The following is a 17,307-nucleotide window of genomic DNA, read 5'->3' on the forward strand; positions in this document are numbered from 1 at the left end:
TGTTTAACTAGCTTCCCCATGTTTGTGTAGTTCCCCTTTCTGAAGTTAAATGCTACTGTGGTAGGTGTCTTTGATGTTTTCCCTCCCACAGGTATGTTACATTATATTATGGTTGCTATTACCAAGCTGTTTAGCTACAAGTTAAGACAACTACAATGTTAATAAAATAAATTATCAAACAAGCAAGCCCTCTCATATGTCCCAGCTTGTGTTTGGTTATGATGGAAGAAGCACACAACCCTGTCCTGGAGGAATGGCTGCAGATTGATGCCCAAACAGAAGCCAGAAAAGAGCCAGATCAGTGAGGTTAAGCCAGAGGGAAGTCTTGCTGAGTCTCCACTGCACCCTACGTGGTCATTTACAACCTTGGCTGCAAAAGGCTACCAAACGGCAGTTTTTCAGTCATATATTTTTCATCCATTCTGCCCTCTTGTGAGCGGGCCACGGCGGGGCTCAGCCAGCGGGCCGGCTCCAGCGCAAGCTACGGGTAAAGCCCCATCCTGGGTGGTGGGGCCTTAGGAGCCCCCAGGCCCGGCAAGGTCTGAGGGGAATAGCTCGGCGCACGGCGGCCCTCACATGGGGACCTGTGGTACCGGGTCACTGGGAAGCGGAGGGAGGGAGCACGCGCCGGGCTCGCCTCAAGCCTGTTGCCCCAGGCCAGGGCGGCTCCTGCGATTAACAGTCAGCAGCACGTGACGCGATTCCCGCCTCTCCAGCCACAGGCTGAGCGGCTCAGTGGGCCGGAGAACGAGGGGCGGGGCTCAGGGGGCGGGTCGGTTGGTTCAGGAGAGGCTAGTTCTGGGGCACGCGGGGCGGGGCTACGTTGGCCGCTGGGTGGAGCCTGCGGGGAGTCCGGTTCGGGGACGGTGGGAGGAGCGGTCCCTGCGTGGGGTTAGCTCTATGGCATTGACATGTGGTTTCTTTGCCCACATCAGTCATGGCGCCTGTGAGGCTTCAGTGCCTCTAAAAGAAAGAAGGCACATTATTTACATATTCATCCTGTTTGACCAATAAGCGCTCGCCGTTTTGGGTGTGCCGGCTGTTGGGAAAGTCACCTGATTCGTCTTTCAAGATGGCCGCGGCACTAGGCTGCTCAGCTTGGGGAATGCAATCAGTGCGGACCGTCCCATAGCCCCTGAGTGCGCAGGGGGAGCCGGACCGATCCACCACCCCTGGGTCTTCCCTAAGAGCTGTGTGTCTAGTGCAGTGCAGGGCAGCCTGGCCCATCCCATCCCATCCGACGCAGATCTCCTGATCTCCACTCATCCCAGGCAGGTGACCAGGCGGGCACTGGGACGGGGCACGAGAGGCAGCCGGCTAGCGGGGGGATTTCTGGATGTGGGCGGAGGGCTGATGACCCAGGTCCTTGGTTCAGGGGTAGGACAGCAGAGGATGGGGAGCGCGGTGGGGAAATCCAGTGATGGGAGGGCTGACACGGTGTGTGAGGTGGGGGAAGGTAGCCCTGCGAAAGTGTTTGGTGAATCTCTGACCACGTCCTAATGTCTGTGTCATAAATATAAAGCACCATGTTGGGGGGTTTCTTGTACCTTTCTCTAAGCAGCTGCTGTTAAGTCTGGATTCTAGATTAGATGCACCCCTGGTCTGATCTGGTATGGCAATTCTTGTGCTACTTGTCATTTGTATTTTGAATGACTAGACGATGGAGACTAAACTCTCTCGTCTCCCTTAAAATGATCTCTCTAGATCATGACTGACTGAGACACCTTGGCAGGTTAATATATAGGGGTGAGAAGTTCCCAGTGTGGAGAAAGCCTGAGATGGAACTGCTCATGCTGTAGCTGCTCTGTTCACTACGGTTGTCAAGATACCACATTTTACCTTCCCTACTGAAGTCAGAGTTCTTTGTTAGCACTATGCTCTCAATAAACAAACAAATTGATCCTTTCTGTTTCCTGAGAGTATTGACTCTAAGCAAGTATCAGTGCATGTTTCACAGGGATAATGTTTAAATCACCTACTTGAACAAATACTGTGGTATTGATTTTATCACTGGCTGGAAGTGCATTCCAAACTTTAAAACACTTAAATAGCTGCAGCTTGGTTTCTGATTGTAGATCTGTTCTGTTCCAGGTGCACTGAGGGAAGATTTGCTGTGACTTACCTCTGGATGGTTTTTCTTTTCTTCCTTTTTTTTTTTTTTTCCTTCCTGTCCCCAGGAGTCCAGTCACAGTGGGATGATGCATCCATTTGGTAATGAGGAAGCAGCCTCTCTGGAACATCTTTTCTGGTTTTTTTGTAAATGTGTGCAGCGGGGAGACTGGGAGCTAGCACAGGCCTGTATTCCTCAGTTACATCTGTGGCAGGGGGATGGCTCTGAGAAAGTTACAGCTATTCTGCAGGCTCTAATAGCTTGTCCATCTCAGTTAAGGTAAGTGCTGTGTGGGATTTTTGTCTAACTGGTGGAAGTAGAACTGTGTTAAACAGGATGTATGTGATGCAATTGTCAGAAATTGAGGCTGATTCTTTATTCTTAACTATAATGGACCCCTAGAATCAGGGCCGGATTAATGCAGGGGCTTTAGGGGCTGCAGCCCTGGGCTAATGGGGGGCTCCGGCTCAGCAGGGCTCAGGCAGGCTGCCTGCACGCTGTGGCTTCATGCCGCTCCCAGAAGCGACCAGCTGCTTGCACGTCTCTGCGGCCCCTGGTGGGAACCAGCCAATGGGAGCTGTGGGGGTGACGCTTACTGGCCTAGGCAGCGCACGGAGACAAGCTGTTCCCCTCTCCCCAGGGACGTGCAGAGACGTGCCAGCAGCCAGCCACTTCCGTGAGTAGCGTGGGGCTATGGTAGGCAGGCAGGCAGCCTGCTTGAGCCGTGTTGCGCAACCGGCCAGGAGCTGCCTGTGGTAAGCGCTTCCCAGCCGGAGCCTGAACTTCACACCCGCTACTGCACCCCAACCCTCTTCTCCAGGTCAGAATCCCCACCTGCACCCAACTCCCTCCCAGACCTCGCATCCCCTCCTGCACCAAACTCCCTCCCAGAACCTGCACCCTTCACCCTCTCCTGCACCCCAACACTCTGCCCCAGCCTGGAGCTCACTCCTGCACCCAAACTCCCTACCAGGCCCTGCACCCCTTTCCAAGCCTGGAGCCCCCTCTTGCCTCTGGAGCCCTCCCAGAGCCCTCACCCTCTCCTGCATCCCAACACTCAGCCCCAGCCTGGAGTCCCTTCCTGCACCCAACTCCCTCTCAGAAAGAAACTAATATCTCAGCTGTTCTAAGGTAAGAAGTAGGCTATTTTGAATTAACTAAACTATATTCTACATGTTTTAAGACTGAAATGTAAGCACAGAATGGCTTTATGTAAATTAAAAGGCAAGTTTAGTATAGCATTAATAGGCTCGATGCCATAATTGTGATGATTTTGTTTTAAATTAGGAAAAAGACTTGTATACAGGGACTCCACAAAATATAATAGGCCCGGGCCTACAGGAGAGTTAATCCGGCCCTGCTTAGAATCCTTGAAGCAGAACATGCTTCCTTGCCAGTGTTTTTTCCTTCATGCGTTCCATTATTATAGTTAACATTTGAGTGCTGACCTGCTCAGAGTTGCACTAATATATGTAGGGGACCCAGCCTCAGTCAGCTTACAACCATGTTCATATATGCAATAGAGAAAATGATGGTATAAGCACAAGATCATGCAGAAATCTAGCAAAGGTCAATTTTGAAAGACTTCACTGAAATAATGTGAGTTGGAGGAGAGGGAGTCTGTTTTAGAATTGTAATGGTGCTGACACTGAGTGCTTTTTGTTTAGAAGATGATCAACCTATTTATTTAAAATGTTGGCTTACTACTAAACACCTGAGATGATTAAAACTGAAAATGTTTAAAAATCTTATTTCTCACCACTTAAATTGTCTACTTTTCACATTTCTCAATTTGAATAGTGAAACAACCTTTAGTTTCATTTGTTTTTTCTCTTGACTTCTCAAGCACTTGCATGAGGCTATTAAGGTTGGGTTTCTGACACTTCAGGGGAACTTAAAAAATTTCAACTTTTTTTAATTTTGAAAAAAGTATCAAATATTTCTTTTTAAGTTTTGTATAACTTTTTGGTAATAATTTTTGAGTATCAACTACACAGACAGCATTCTGGGAATCATTTTTGTTTGGAGGAAAAAACACAATTAAATTGGTGTTGCCAACAGACACGACAAAAATAAATATATTATACTTGGTACTGGCAACACGGCATACACTGGCTCTGTGGGGCAACTTTTCCTACTGTGAAGTGGGTAGAGATTTGTTTTGGTGCCTAGATGTTTGAAACTGATGGTATATGCTATTACCTCTGCAGGTGTGGACAGAATTACAGCCCTCAGAGACTTGCTTGGCTTTGGCTCCTTGTTCTCAAGAAATGGCTGGTGTGGGATCAGGTAAAGAAGTTTGTTCTAGTTGATCTCCAAATGGAAAATAATGTTTGTAAACAGAAAAATAATAAATTTTGTAGTTGCTTATTAAAATTTGAGACTTACTGCTATTAATAATGTCAACTGGTTCCTTAGACCATTTTCCATTAAACTTAGCAAGAAATTAAAATAAGTGTTTTGGGATTATTTTTTGAGGCCATGTGAGTTAGCTTTTTAATGTGCATACTCAGTGTGAGATGTTCTTATGAATAGACAGCATGAGTTAGTAACTTACATTTCTATAGCCCCTTTTATCCCCAAAAGATGAAATAAACCAAGGATTGCACAATGCTTTACAAATGGCATACTTTCAGGGTATGTAGTTTACATATACAAAACTATGGGGAGGAGAGTGGTAGGCAGCTAGCACACTGCATGAGGAAGAAAGAAACAAGGCCTTCAAAAAGGGGAAGATTGGTCATGTGTTTCTTTCCTCACTTTTTTCATTCCTCTGACCCCATTGCCTAGGTTCATGAATTTTCATGATCTTTGAGGAAAGGTGACCCTATCCCAAAGGGGTTATGGGGAAGTGATAGTTGCTAGCTAAGTAGTTGGAAATAAAGAATGGAATCTGTTGGTGCAGGAACAGCCCCTAGATATCTTAGGATGGGAGAAAGGACTTTTAATCCCCAATAAAATAAATATCTCTGAAGATGTCTGCCCTAAAATAACAATTAAATAAGGTTTTGGGTTTTTTACCTGTAAACCTAAGATAGTGGCTTACATCTGCCCTATTCTTTTATCTTTTTTTCTTTTCCTGATAACTTCAGAAAATAATTCCAGCTGTTCTCCAGAGAGAAACTGAATTCTTACTCCTCTTAGAAGAACTGCAAATGGATGTCTCAGATGAAGTCCTAAAGGTGAGCTGAGTGCTTGATATATTGATCATTCTTAGGATGAAACTTAATGCTATGAGTTAACTTGACTGACCTTGTGTTTGAGACATTAATGTACCTTTGATCTTCTCTGCATAAAATAAAGACAGTTGAATGTGAGGGCAGTTCAAGTTTACTCACTTTAGGTCAAGGATCTCAAACTGAAATCACCATGAGGGCCACATTACTGACACCCTTTCATATAAAGATTCAAAAGCACACCCCTCCTGCTCCTGGCCCCGCCCCCACTCCACCCCTTCCCCAAAGTTCCCACCCCAACTCCGCCCCCTCCCTGTCCCTATTCCAACCCCTTCCCCAAATCCCCACCCCTGCTCCGCCTCTTCTCCACCTCCTCCCCTGAGCGTGCAGCTCCCCACTCCCTCCTGGAAAGTGCAAAGCACCTGGAGGTAGGCAGAGGAGCAGGGACGTGGCACACTGGGGGGGGCAGCGGGTGAGGGGAGCTTGGCGGCTGTAGGAAATAACTCAGGGGAGGAGGGGTGGGAGGAGCTTAGCAGGCATGTGGCTTGCAGGCCACATGTTTGAGACCCCTGCTCTAGGTAGTGAATTTGGCATATATAATGGTGATTCTGGCTATAGAGGGGATAATGTAGGCAGGTGCTGAGCAAGCTTCTCTCCATAGCCTTGCTAACAATCCTGACTCCTGACCTCCAGCTGCCTCTGCTGTTACGGTCATACATCCCCATATGCAACTGTCTGTGCACCTCAGTCCTCATGTCACTTCCTGCTACATCAGCCTTGGGGCTTCCCTGGACAGAGAATACTATTCGTATGGTAGCTTTCTGACTTGCAGAAATGGGCACTAGCTTAGAAGCATCACATCTTGACTTAATGTAGGATATGAATTTGGGCCTCAATAGAGGAAAGGCTAGTGTACGAACACAATGAATCACTGAACCTTCTTACTGGTAGGCTTTGAAATCCATAGTGACCAGAACTGCCCTTGTGTTTTAAATTGTTATTGTCCTCTACCATTCTGCTTCTTGTTCCAACTCAAAGTCAAGTTGAGGTTTGACTCCAGACAATGGAGCTGACACAGCTGTCTGGCCATGTTGGGGAAGGAGAGCTAATAATGGATGACATCAAGAAGGCTAAGGAGTTTAATACCTATTTTGCTTCATCTTCACTAAAAAAGTTAATGGTGACCAGATACGCAACACAATTAATAACAACAAGGAGGAAGGAATGCAAGCCAAGGCATGGATCAGGATAAAGAATATTTAGCTAAGTTAGATGTATTCAAGTCAGCAGGACCTGATGAAATTCATCCTAGGGTGCTTAAGGAACTAGCTGAAGCAATCTTGGAACCATTAGCAATTATCTTTGAAAATTGTTGGAGGAAAGGTGAGGTCCCAGGGGACTGGAGAAGAACAAATATAGTGCCTGTATTTAAAAAGAGGATCCAAGAGGACTTGTGGAATAATAGACCAGTCAGCCTAACTTTGATACCTAGAAAGATACTGGAGCAAATTATTAAATTTGTGGTTTTAAAAAGGTTGCTGCCAGAATTGGGGGATCTCAGTGGTGCAGTTCAAGAGGCTGCAGCCAGCTGCACAGTGATTGTTGTGGAGAACCCCTTCAGTAGGGCTGATGGGGAGGAAAGCTGCATGCCAGTTCTACAAAGGGTATAGCTGGTATGGTTTCACCATGGGACTCTGTCCTCTTATTTACCTATTTTGTACCCTTTCATCAGATCATAATGTCAGGCTGATAGTTTGAAATCACACTGAAATGATTTGTCTCTGCTCGCTCCATCTCAATTGGGATTTCGTGCGTTGAGGGGAGTTGTAAAGAGGTTAGGGTTTGTGAAAGCCCTTTAAATACAATAACAGTGGAATGTTGCAAACTTATCTCAAAGGCATTTGGGGAGTAGGAACTCTCTTCATAGTGCTCTTGGGGTCACAAATCCATACTTCCATTAGGTTTACTGACCCCAGCCTGAAAGAACTAATACGGTAGACCAGACTGGAGTAAAAGTGCCTTTACTAACAAGGTTTGACTGTAGGTTGCAATGTATACAAGGGCTCCTGTATCTTGGGAGATCATTTTGTATGAAGTACAGAAATACGTCCATTGGGCCCAGGTCACTATTACTGTCTGTAATAATTCTCCAGTGCTCAATCTAGCTCATTTTCAATATCCCACACAGTGCAGGTTTCCATGACTTTACTTGTTAGATTGTTCCACAGTGTTCTAGATCTCAGACAGGAGGTTTCTTCTAATAATCAGCCTTTGCTCAGCTTCATCTCATTATCTCTAACTTTATCTCCTTACATCAGCCTAAACAATACTTCTTCCTTATTGGTATTAACCAGCTGCAAGTATTTGCTGAATGTAATTGTCTGGTCTATACTTCTGCTTTTCTCTTTGCACCATGCTAATTCTTTTGGTTTTGAAATTATGGAAGGTGGGGGAGGAAACCAATAGACACTTTGAAAGATGAATGAAGGAAAACCTGGATCTGGCTGCCAAAGTAACAAAATCAGTGGGACACTTTAATAAAAACTTGGGTTTTGTGAAGTACTTTTTTCATACAGTAGGAAGGTTTCCGTAATTAAAAACAAAAAATTCCAGTGTCTATACTTAAAAAAAAAAAAAAAAAAAGAAAAAAAAAATTCAAACAGCACCAGTGGTGGAAAGTAAAATAGGTTTTAAAAACTCTTTTGTTTTTAATAAACCAAATATTTGGATGGGGATTTGCCTTTCAAAGATTTTTAATTGTTGGCTGAATGTTTACTTTTGTAAGATTTTTAAAAAAGACTAGTTGCTAATGGTTAATAGGATCTGCAATGATTCTAGTTAGGATGAAAATCATAAGGACTCTGTATCCTCATTTCATAAGCGGACCACCAGAAGGGGAACGGTAAGAAACTCCCTCAATAATGCAGTATTGTAGTTAGGAGCATTATGGGAGTTTTATACTTTAAACATCCAGATTTGGTCACTATTATAGACAGGACACTGGACTAGGTGAGCCAGTATGCAGCATCTGAGCTTCTTGGGAGTCATAACCATTGATGGCGTGTGTTCGCAAAAAGTGCATTATTTTGGGATTGAAACTGAATGCCTGTAGTTCTGAATTCCTGTAGCAGAGTTGGTTGCCAAGGTAAATTAATGGTTCCAAGTGGATGTCTATTGAATCTTTAAATTTGTTGTATATCTGGTTATATTTTTTTAATGTGTGTGTGAAAACCAAGTGGCATTCAGGCCCCCGATCGTATCTGTCTGTTTCCTCCCAGGAGCTGTTCGAAGCATTTGAATGTGTCCAGAGCAAGCATGAATCGGACAGAAAGAAAAGAGATGGCCGCACTTACAGATTCAGTGTGGAAGCAACCTCTGCTCTCCGGAAGCTTTTGTTGAGGGCTCCCCGGCGGGCACAAGCCCTGCTGGAGTTCCTGCAGGGAGAACCTGGCACACCCAGCTCTGCACTCCAGCACAGCTGCTGTCTGCAGAATATCTACGTTGACTTTCTCCGTGACTCCTTAAAATCTCTGCAGAGGCTTCAGCGGTATCCCAAATCCTCAGGAGAATCGGATCAGAGTGAGACAGTAGATGCTATTTACAGTGCCCTTAGCGTGTTGCATTTTGAAGTGGAGCATCAGACTGGCGAGCTCCGACACTTGTGCAGGGAGCTGTTGGATGCTTGCTGGGCTGAAGGAAGCCCACTGAAGGAAGAGAGGTTACTGGGCTGCATACTGAGGAAGCAGAGCCATGCCTTGCTCAGTCTGTACAGCAACGTCTTCACAGAGAGGACAAGAGAGAAACTGCTGGGGCCAAAGTTGCCAGGAAAAGGTTTGTTTTGTTTTCTCATTAAAAGCTGGACCATTGAGACTTTGTAGGCAAGAAAGGTTGGCGGGAGGAAGGGATGGGAGTTTGGCCACATAGGGATTTTTTGTTATGGAGACTTAGTTATGGAGTCTGAATGTGGCTTTTGCTTAGTGATTCCCTAACTGTTCTACTGCTGTAAACCTTGCCCAGGGCCTGCTTTCTTCAGAGGTAGCTCTCTGTGTTTGAAAGTAGTCCCGTTTATGTGTCTCTCAGGTTCATCTGAGCAGTTGGAAACAGAGCGGGTAATGCTGGCTTTGTTCTCAGAGCCTGAAGAGGTTTATTCTTGGAAGACTGCCTATTTCTACTGCCTGAGCAGCAGCAAGCACTTTCTGGAGCAGATTCTGGTATGGCAATAAATATGATAGGGAGGGGAAAACCCAGTAGTGGATCAAGTTTGCACCAGGATTCCAGCATTAGAACATTTTAAATTTGATTAGAGGTCTTCAGGTGTCCTGACTTTTGGTATCAAGAGATTAGCTAACTAGCAGTGGGTTTTTATTATCTGTTGACCCATCTGCAGTGTTTCATCTCTATGATTTAAGATATTGGCATGGAGGTGTCTGGAAGATTTAAACCAGTGTGGTCTGATGGATAGAACAGAGAACGTGGGAGATGGGACTCCTGTATTCTACTCCCAGCCATGCCAGGGATTCCCACTGATTCACTGAGTAACCTTGGCAGCAACTTAACCTCTCTGTGATTCAAGTACCCCATATGTAAAATGGGGATAATGATGCTTCACAAAAGGGTTGTGGAGTTAAATGGATACTTGTGAAGCACTTGAGAGCCTGGGGTGAAAGGTGCTATTGGAGATAAAAGTGCACAAATAAAGACGTGTATTGAGGGCACAGGAATCCAGACAGATGAGCCAAGATTTATTCTGTTACTGGCTCAAAAACTCCACTAGTTTCTGCATAAAACCTATTTAAAATATGCAGAATTGGAGAGGGGGTGGATTGATTCTCTGGCTTCCACTTAGAGTGACTCCTTTTCTTTGTAGCCCAAATAAAGCCTGTAAAATCTGGGTTTGAGGAAGTTAAACTACTTTCTGAAACTACTATTGTGACAGTCCACCACCACCCTAGCAGGATTCTGCATTTTTAGAATAACAGATGCTTTCTTCCTTTTTGTTCTCTAGGTGATTGCATTAACACTATTAAAAAGGGAAGACTTCTCAGGCTTGAGCAGCTTACTGAGTCGAGAATTCAACCCCCTCAGCCGTCTTCTAGTATTGCTAGGGTGGACTCACTGTCACAGCTTAGAATCAGCAAAAAACTTGTTGTATGCTCTTCACAAAACTCAGGCAAGTATGTGAGTGGAGAGCAGGTTGAAATGGCTGAATGCTATGACTGACCGTTCAATTTGATTCCAGTTATTTTAAATTAGTTGCTTGGATTGTTAGAACAAGTCTCAGATTTGATTAACTGCATAAACTGAGATTCTGGACTTTTAAATGTCTTTCCAAATGGAAGATGTAAGGGTGAATCCTCTGGTTAGGATTTTCAACCTCTTTTTAAAAGGTTTTATAAAAACAAACTTTTCCTTAAAACAAATAGTGTACAGGCAGCAGCATTGCAAGTTCGTCTTCACTACATCTTCATCAGTGTGCCTCAACTATGACCTGAATGGGGTCCTCGAGGCCATTCTCTAGGGCCCATTCAGTCCTTGACCTCAGAAACTCAAGGCCAAATAGTGCCAGTGGTTTTGACTTTGTATTGTGGGTACATATGCCCAGGAACTGCATTGAGACAACTTAGTCCATTTCACATGTGCCACTGAACTTGTAGACACTATTGATCTGAGTTGAGCGGTGCCATCCACTTAGTCCTGAATGCCCAAAATAAAATCCACAGTAGCCTAAATGTTAGAGCTGAGACTAGAGGGTCCACTTTATTTTGGAATCTTCTTCCTTTTCTGGGTATGCAGAGCTTTTAAACACTAAGCCTGTAGTTCCAATCCGAGCAGTATTGGTGAATGGTTGCCTTGGACAACTGATAATGGGATACTGAGCCTTTCTCTTCTAGATCATTGATTGAACTCCATCCCAGGTCAATAATGTCTTAAGGGAGTTACTGTCTGATGCGTGGTCAGTGACCTGTATAAGATAGCACAGTCTCAGATCAGTGTTTAGTGGGCAGGCATCCATAGCAGAACATAGGCATATTGGAGGTGAGTCTGTAGGCAGCGTGTACTTCTAACCCATACAGTATCCATTCCGGGTATATAACTAGAGTGACAGCTTTGGAGATATAAGTCCTGTAGTATCTTTCAGAAGCACTAGATTCTCTTTACAAATAAAATGTTAAAAGCTACAGGGATGAGCTTACAGACTGGAAAAAATGACTGTCCAGTTTAGATTGCTTAACCTTAACAGGGCCCCTTCAAAACAAAATGCAGCTATCTATCCTCTGTTTTGTTGCTTTAATGTGTAAATAAAATAAAGGTGCAGAAATCTGCCCATCTAAATATGTTAAGATTCCTTTAGCCATTAAACATCACACATGTGAACCAAACTCTGATTTTGTGCTATTCTTGGTAAGGTAGAGGGATCTGGTGTAAATGTGATCTCTTCATTTTATGTTAGCTGAGGCTAATTTGCTCTGTCTCTCTCTAACAGGGTCTGTGCAATGACTCAGTATTAAAAGAGTTCTGTGATGGGCTGTGGGCTCAAGTGGAGGTTCTTGAATGGTGCACACAGCAAAACAGGTGAAACAGCCAGAAGCACTCTTTTTTTTTTTTTTTTTACAAACCATGTATTTTGACAAAGGCTCCCCACGTAGTCAGAATTACATATGTAGATGTTTAATATACAAATGCCAAGTATACAATATCTATGCCATGTCTCCATTAGTGGCCATAAGCTATAGAGACTTGATGCTTGTCTATGTTTTTATTTAATTTTTTTAAATTCGCAAGTTGAGTCAGTGTTAATACTGGAAGATCCTTGGTGTAGACAAGGTTCAGGTGGTGGACGCATTTTCACCATTTTGATTAGTCTTGCTTTTTCTTGTAGTATTACTATCCCAAAGAAGATTCTTTTGCAACACTTGTACAGTCTGGATTGCCACTCTGCACTCTACTCTCTTCATCACCTCACCAACCTTCTGGCCCTGAATGAAGAGGATGTCATTGAGCTTCTTCAGAAGGTTCCAGCCAGAGACCAGCAGACAAAGGGTAAATAAGTAGGAATGTCATTTAAAGGTATCCTTCTGCAGAGTCCACTCAGCATATACCTTTAAATTTCTCATCATGCTGATAGTACTCCCGTCTGGAAGGATCAGTGCATACAACTTGCAATTTGCAAATCATAAACATATCACTTAGCAGAACTTAAACCCAACTCCATAGGGTGTAGGAAAGTGATTCTCACCAATTTCCATTTTAAAGGAGAACTGTCTCCTATGAGAAGGTTATGAAACCCAGTTAGCTTGGTTTTTGTTTTTCCCCTGCATGCGGGAGCTGTGTGTGTCTGTGTATGGAATGGGTAATTTCAAGTTGAGTTGTTTAAATGAACCAACAATTTTCAATGAAAGAATTTGCAGTAATGCTGAATCTTTCTGATTTCTTTTGCTCTCTAAAAGGAAGCCAGGTCTTTATCTCCTACCACAAAGTGTCAAGATGGTGGCATCCTATTTTTTAACTTTGTGTGTGTGTGGGCTTATGACAGGGAGTTGGAGATCAATTAGTGCCCCTAATGAACAGAGGTTTATCTCTCTCTCACCTTCCGGCTCCCTGGGCCTGTTCAAATAAATGTCTGTGAAACAGAGCAGAGGTAAATGTTGGGCTGCAGTTGGTCATGAGATAGGCCTAGGAGGAAACCGAACATGGGGCATTCTTCTGGGGTTCCCCCCCCTGCTTTTCTTTTTTCTTCTTTCAATTCTGTTGTAATTATCATACTCAGTCAGCAAGATCTTTTTTTTTTTTTTTTCTTTCCCCCAAGGCCTGTTATTGAGACTTATTTTGCTGCTGTGCCATTACATTAACTTAGTGCATTACTCCTCTCTGAGTTAGATGTTTGTTAGCATCTCTGTTATAATATAGGACTCCACCTTTAAATGTCTGCTGATGAAATACTATCAGAGACCTCTCTGGGGTGGGAAGACTCAGGCCACTTAGATCTGCCTGAGTCATGCAGCTGCACAGAAGGATAATTCTAGCCCTGGTTTCACTTCTCTAAGATCACTTTAATTTACAGAACTAGTTAATGAAAATTAAGCCTTCCCTTTTCTTCCAGTTCAGGGGTGAATTAAGAGACTTGCATTTAAAAGGGGTGCTGTGACTGTGAATTCTTTTACAGTTCAGCTTCCTGACAGGTAAATTTAGATAGCGTATCCTGAAATTGAAAGAGTGGGGGGACGGGAAGTCTAAAAAAACTGAGTTTATTCTACTCCGATGATGATGATTAGAAGGGTAATTTGGGTGGGCCCAAAAATAGCAGCACATACCAGGAAAAGGCTTCCACCCACCTCGCTTCCTTCCTGTGCATGCAACTGTCTGCTGCTGGCTTAGTTTAATTTTTGCTGCTGCTGTTACTGGTTAACACCCTCCTGGGGAAGAGCATGCTTCTGAGCTTCCCTCTCAGATCAGTGTATCAGGGTAATGTCTTTTTTAGTGCATGAGACAGTATAATTGACCATGAGCAAAACAATGAAACTGACCAGACACAAAGTGCTGTCAAATGCGCAGACTGGAGTAAGGGTTATATGATACCTGGCTAAAACACCAGCAGCCACCTTTCCTAAACTATCATTCCTGCAGTTGTTACCACCTACAGACTACAATGGTGGGAAGTTTCAGGAAAAAAAGACTAGTCTAAACATAGCCCTATTAGCAGCTGTTGCACTTCTGCTTCCAATGTGAAAAGGGCCCAAATAAAATGTTTCAGTTATAACGGTGTTCAGAGACACAGTGAGATGATGATTTATGTTCGAATCGTCTGGATGAAGACTTTTTCTGGAAACCCATGTGAGTCAAACTCTGCTCTAGTCTGTGTGGTTGTGTCTGCACTTACACATTTCTGAAAATCTCCCACCATTATTTTAGCAAGAGAGGATATATCACTACAGACTGGAGACTGGTGTTTTCAACATTGCAATTAGGCCAGCAGCGGGTGTTTGTGTCTGCTGACTCAGGCTTATGCGGCTTGGGCTATGGGGGCGCTGTCTAATTGGGGTGTAGACACTCAGGCTGGAGCCCAGGTTCTGGGACTCTTTCCCCCATTGTGGGGTTCTAGAGCCTGGGCTCCAGCCCAAGCTCGAACATCTACACCACAATTAGACAGCCCTACAGCCTGGGACCCATGAGCCCGAGTCAACAGACACAGGCCAACGGCGGGTATTTAGTTGCAGTGTAGACATACCCTTAGAGGACAGGATGGTAAAAACAGCCGAGTACTGTCTACACTCCACCATTACTACCACCAGTAGAACTGCAATGATGGATCTTAGGGTGTGCTTACACTGGCAGATTTATTTTCTGTAAAACTCCTTAGTTTTATGGCATCATTCTTAGAAAAATCTGTGCTCTTGGTTTTCATGGAAACAATGATTGAGCACTTTAATTAACATAGTTCAAACACTGTTCTAGCTATTGCAGTTCAGCTCCCAGTGTTTGGACAGGACCATAGGCATTATGTGACTCCAGTATATTGGTTTTGAATAGTTCATGAATACGCACGCTGCACTACCAGCAGGCAGATGGGCTGGTCCAGTCCTTCTATAAAAAAGTACTACTCTGTTGTACAGTAGTGGTCCCAAACACTACTGTAACACTGTTTTAAATGGTAGTGTTTGAGGACCACTACTGTACAATAATACACTATCTATTAGAAACCAATACATTTATCTACATAGGGAGCATAAGTTGTACTGAAAGCAGAAATGCCATAATATGCTACTACCTGTGTGTTTTGTTCCCTGATGAGCTGGGGGTGACTTGTACACTGTATTCAGCTCTGCTGTTTTAATGTGATAAGAAGGGACCACATTTTTAGCATCTGACACCTTTTCTGCCTGCAAAACAAGCTGGGAAGGGTGGGGGAGACCTTTCAAGCTACTGGTATCTGTCATAAAGAAACCAAAAGGGTATAATTCCCTTACTTACTTCAGATCCTTTACTGGTCACCTTTAATCATGCTTAATAGTCATGCTTAAGTGTTGTTCAAGTGAGGTAGCGCCCAAACTAATTTTTAAAAGTTTGATCAGCCAGTTTGGTTATAATACAGCTAGGTTAATACAAATTCTTTAAAGCAGTTCATAAACTGGTTTGGCCACAATTGTGGCCAGTCTGCCCAAGGAAAATCTACCATGTTGCAGGACATGTTATAACATGCTAGCATTCAATCTGGTTAAAATAAGGTTTGGTCTTGCATTGTAAATGCATCAACACAACTCAGTCCTATCTACACTGCAAGGCCAAACCATATATTGAATGTGTTTAACTCTTCTGTGTTGTAACCACATCCAGCAACACAGACCTTTAGGCAATGTTTATACTAGGATAGATTTGCTTAAATTTCCCACTGTTGCCAAGTATGGATGTTGTTCTCTGTTCTTTGTCCCATATATTGTTAAATCATAATCTCATGGAGGAAGGCTGGGTGGAGGTCAGCCGTGGAAGGCCACCTGTATAAGAAGTGACTGGAGGAGACTGACTGTGGGGTGCGCAGGGTCAAGGATGATGATCAGGTATAGGAAATGGCAAGAAGAAAGGGCAGAGCCACTCATGGGAGAAAGAAACTAAGAGAGCATCAAGATGACTTGAATTATCAGAATGTAAGGAAGTGGCAGAAGATGAAATGGGAACCAAGCTATGCCAGGGTCTTGAAGACGTGTGATATATAGATGTGAGAGAGAGGAAAAAAAATCAATACAGAGTTTCAAAGAAAGCAGACAACGTAGCTGGCATAGTAAACAAGGAAGATGATTTTGATAGCTGTATTTTGTAGGATATTGAGGGTTGTGATGCGGAACCTGGAGAAAACCAAGAGGAAGAGACTGCAGTAAGTGAAGCTTAAAAAACCAAGGGTTTAGAAATAGAATTGGAGAGTAAGAGGCAGATTTGAGATGTAGAGAATTTAACAATAGTCAGGGTGGAATAGAGTGTAAAGCAGGTAGAGGAATCTTAAAATACAAAGATTGGGAACCTGCATGACAGGAATTATGGTGGAATCGTCTATGGAATTGTCTAGTAAATAACTCTGATTTGAGGTATTTAATTCCGTGGAAGCACGTCTACAACTTGAAATATAAGAATTAAAGGGCACCTATCAATTTGAAAATCTTACTTCTGTCAGAACACTTTGACCCTACTGTAGTCACGAGTACCCCATAAGGAGACTATACCCAAGACAAGTCAATAGGGATGTGGGGCAAAATTACTTTTCCTTTTTTTTAAATTGTATTGACTTTTGTGCAGTTGTTTTCACTGCCTTCAGCAGGAGGGAAACTAACAAACTATACTGCGGAACACTTGCCCTCTTTATAAACATCTGTACAGGAAGGGCAGAAAAATCCCTACTTTCATTTTCTAAAAGGAATTCGGGATGGAGGGGAATTTGAAGACCTGTTAGAAACTAGAATTAGTCAGTGTCCCTCAAAATGTGTGAGAATTTACCCTCCTATGTTTCACTTTGCAGCAGTGCCGGTTCCCAGCCTCCTGAGTCAGCAACGCAACCTGGTGCTCTTCTGGGCATTTTGCGCCATGAAATATGCAATCTATGCACTGTGTGTGAATTCGCACCGTCATTCAAAGTGCAAGGACTGCATGCACAGCCTTCTCAGTGACCTCCCTGTGGACTCAACCCCTCTTAAAGACCCACCAGGAGATCGGCCTCCTTGCCTAGGTTTAGTAGCTTGTACATATCTAGTTGCTAGATTCTGTGGATTGTAATTCATTTTAATATTAAACTGTGAACATCTATACTTTCTTTATCCAAAGAGGTCAAAGCACTTACAAGCAAATAAACCTCACAGCATCTATGTGAGGTAGATAAGTGTTACACATAATAGTAATAGATGTAGAAAGTAAGTTACTCACCTTTGTAAAGCACTCTAAAATCCTTAGATTAAAAACATTCTGTAAGGGGAAAACATTAGCATTAATGGGATATTTTAGCTGGGATTTTTTTTAAAAGAGCTTGATATTTTTGTAGCT

At 43.5% G+C, this 17,307-nt stretch overlaps 1 protein-coding gene across 5 annotated transcripts in view; it reads left to right on the top strand.

Annotated features, from left to right (window-relative positions):
- The first annotated feature begins 1,083 nt into the window (after positions 1-1,083).
- The window catches only part of ZFYVE26 (zinc finger FYVE-type containing 26), a 68,889-nt gene continuing 52,665 nt past the window's right edge, over positions 1,084-17,307 (top strand). For 3 of the 5 annotated variants that reach the window (XM_077818709.1, XM_077818712.1, XM_077818711.1), the window contains exons 1-10: positions 1,084-1,271; positions 2,092-2,389; positions 4,321-4,399; positions 5,203-5,292; positions 8,565-9,117; positions 9,367-9,497; positions 10,292-10,456; positions 11,771-11,859; positions 12,167-12,327; positions 16,790-16,996. In XM_077818709.1, the coding sequence (XP_077674835.1) occupies positions 2,196-2,389; positions 4,321-4,399; positions 5,203-5,292; positions 8,565-9,117; positions 9,367-9,497; positions 10,292-10,456; positions 11,771-11,859; positions 12,167-12,327; positions 16,790-16,996 (1,669 nt within the window). In that variant the 5' untranslated portion in view covers positions 1,084-1,271; positions 2,092-2,195. Of the gene's footprint in view, positions 1,272-2,091; positions 2,390-4,320; positions 4,400-5,202; positions 5,293-8,564; positions 9,118-9,366; positions 9,498-10,291; positions 10,461-11,770; positions 11,860-12,166; positions 12,328-16,789; positions 16,997-17,307 lie in introns of those variants that run through there. The other 2 variants (XM_077818710.1, XM_077818713.1) reach the window with 2 other exon arrangements.

Source organism: Eretmochelys imbricata, chromosome 6, assembly GCF_965152235.1.
Source record: "Eretmochelys imbricata isolate rEreImb1 chromosome 6, rEreImb1.hap1, whole genome shotgun sequence".
In the NCBI taxonomy this organism is placed as follows: Eukaryota; Metazoa; Chordata; order Testudines; family Cheloniidae; genus Eretmochelys; species Eretmochelys imbricata.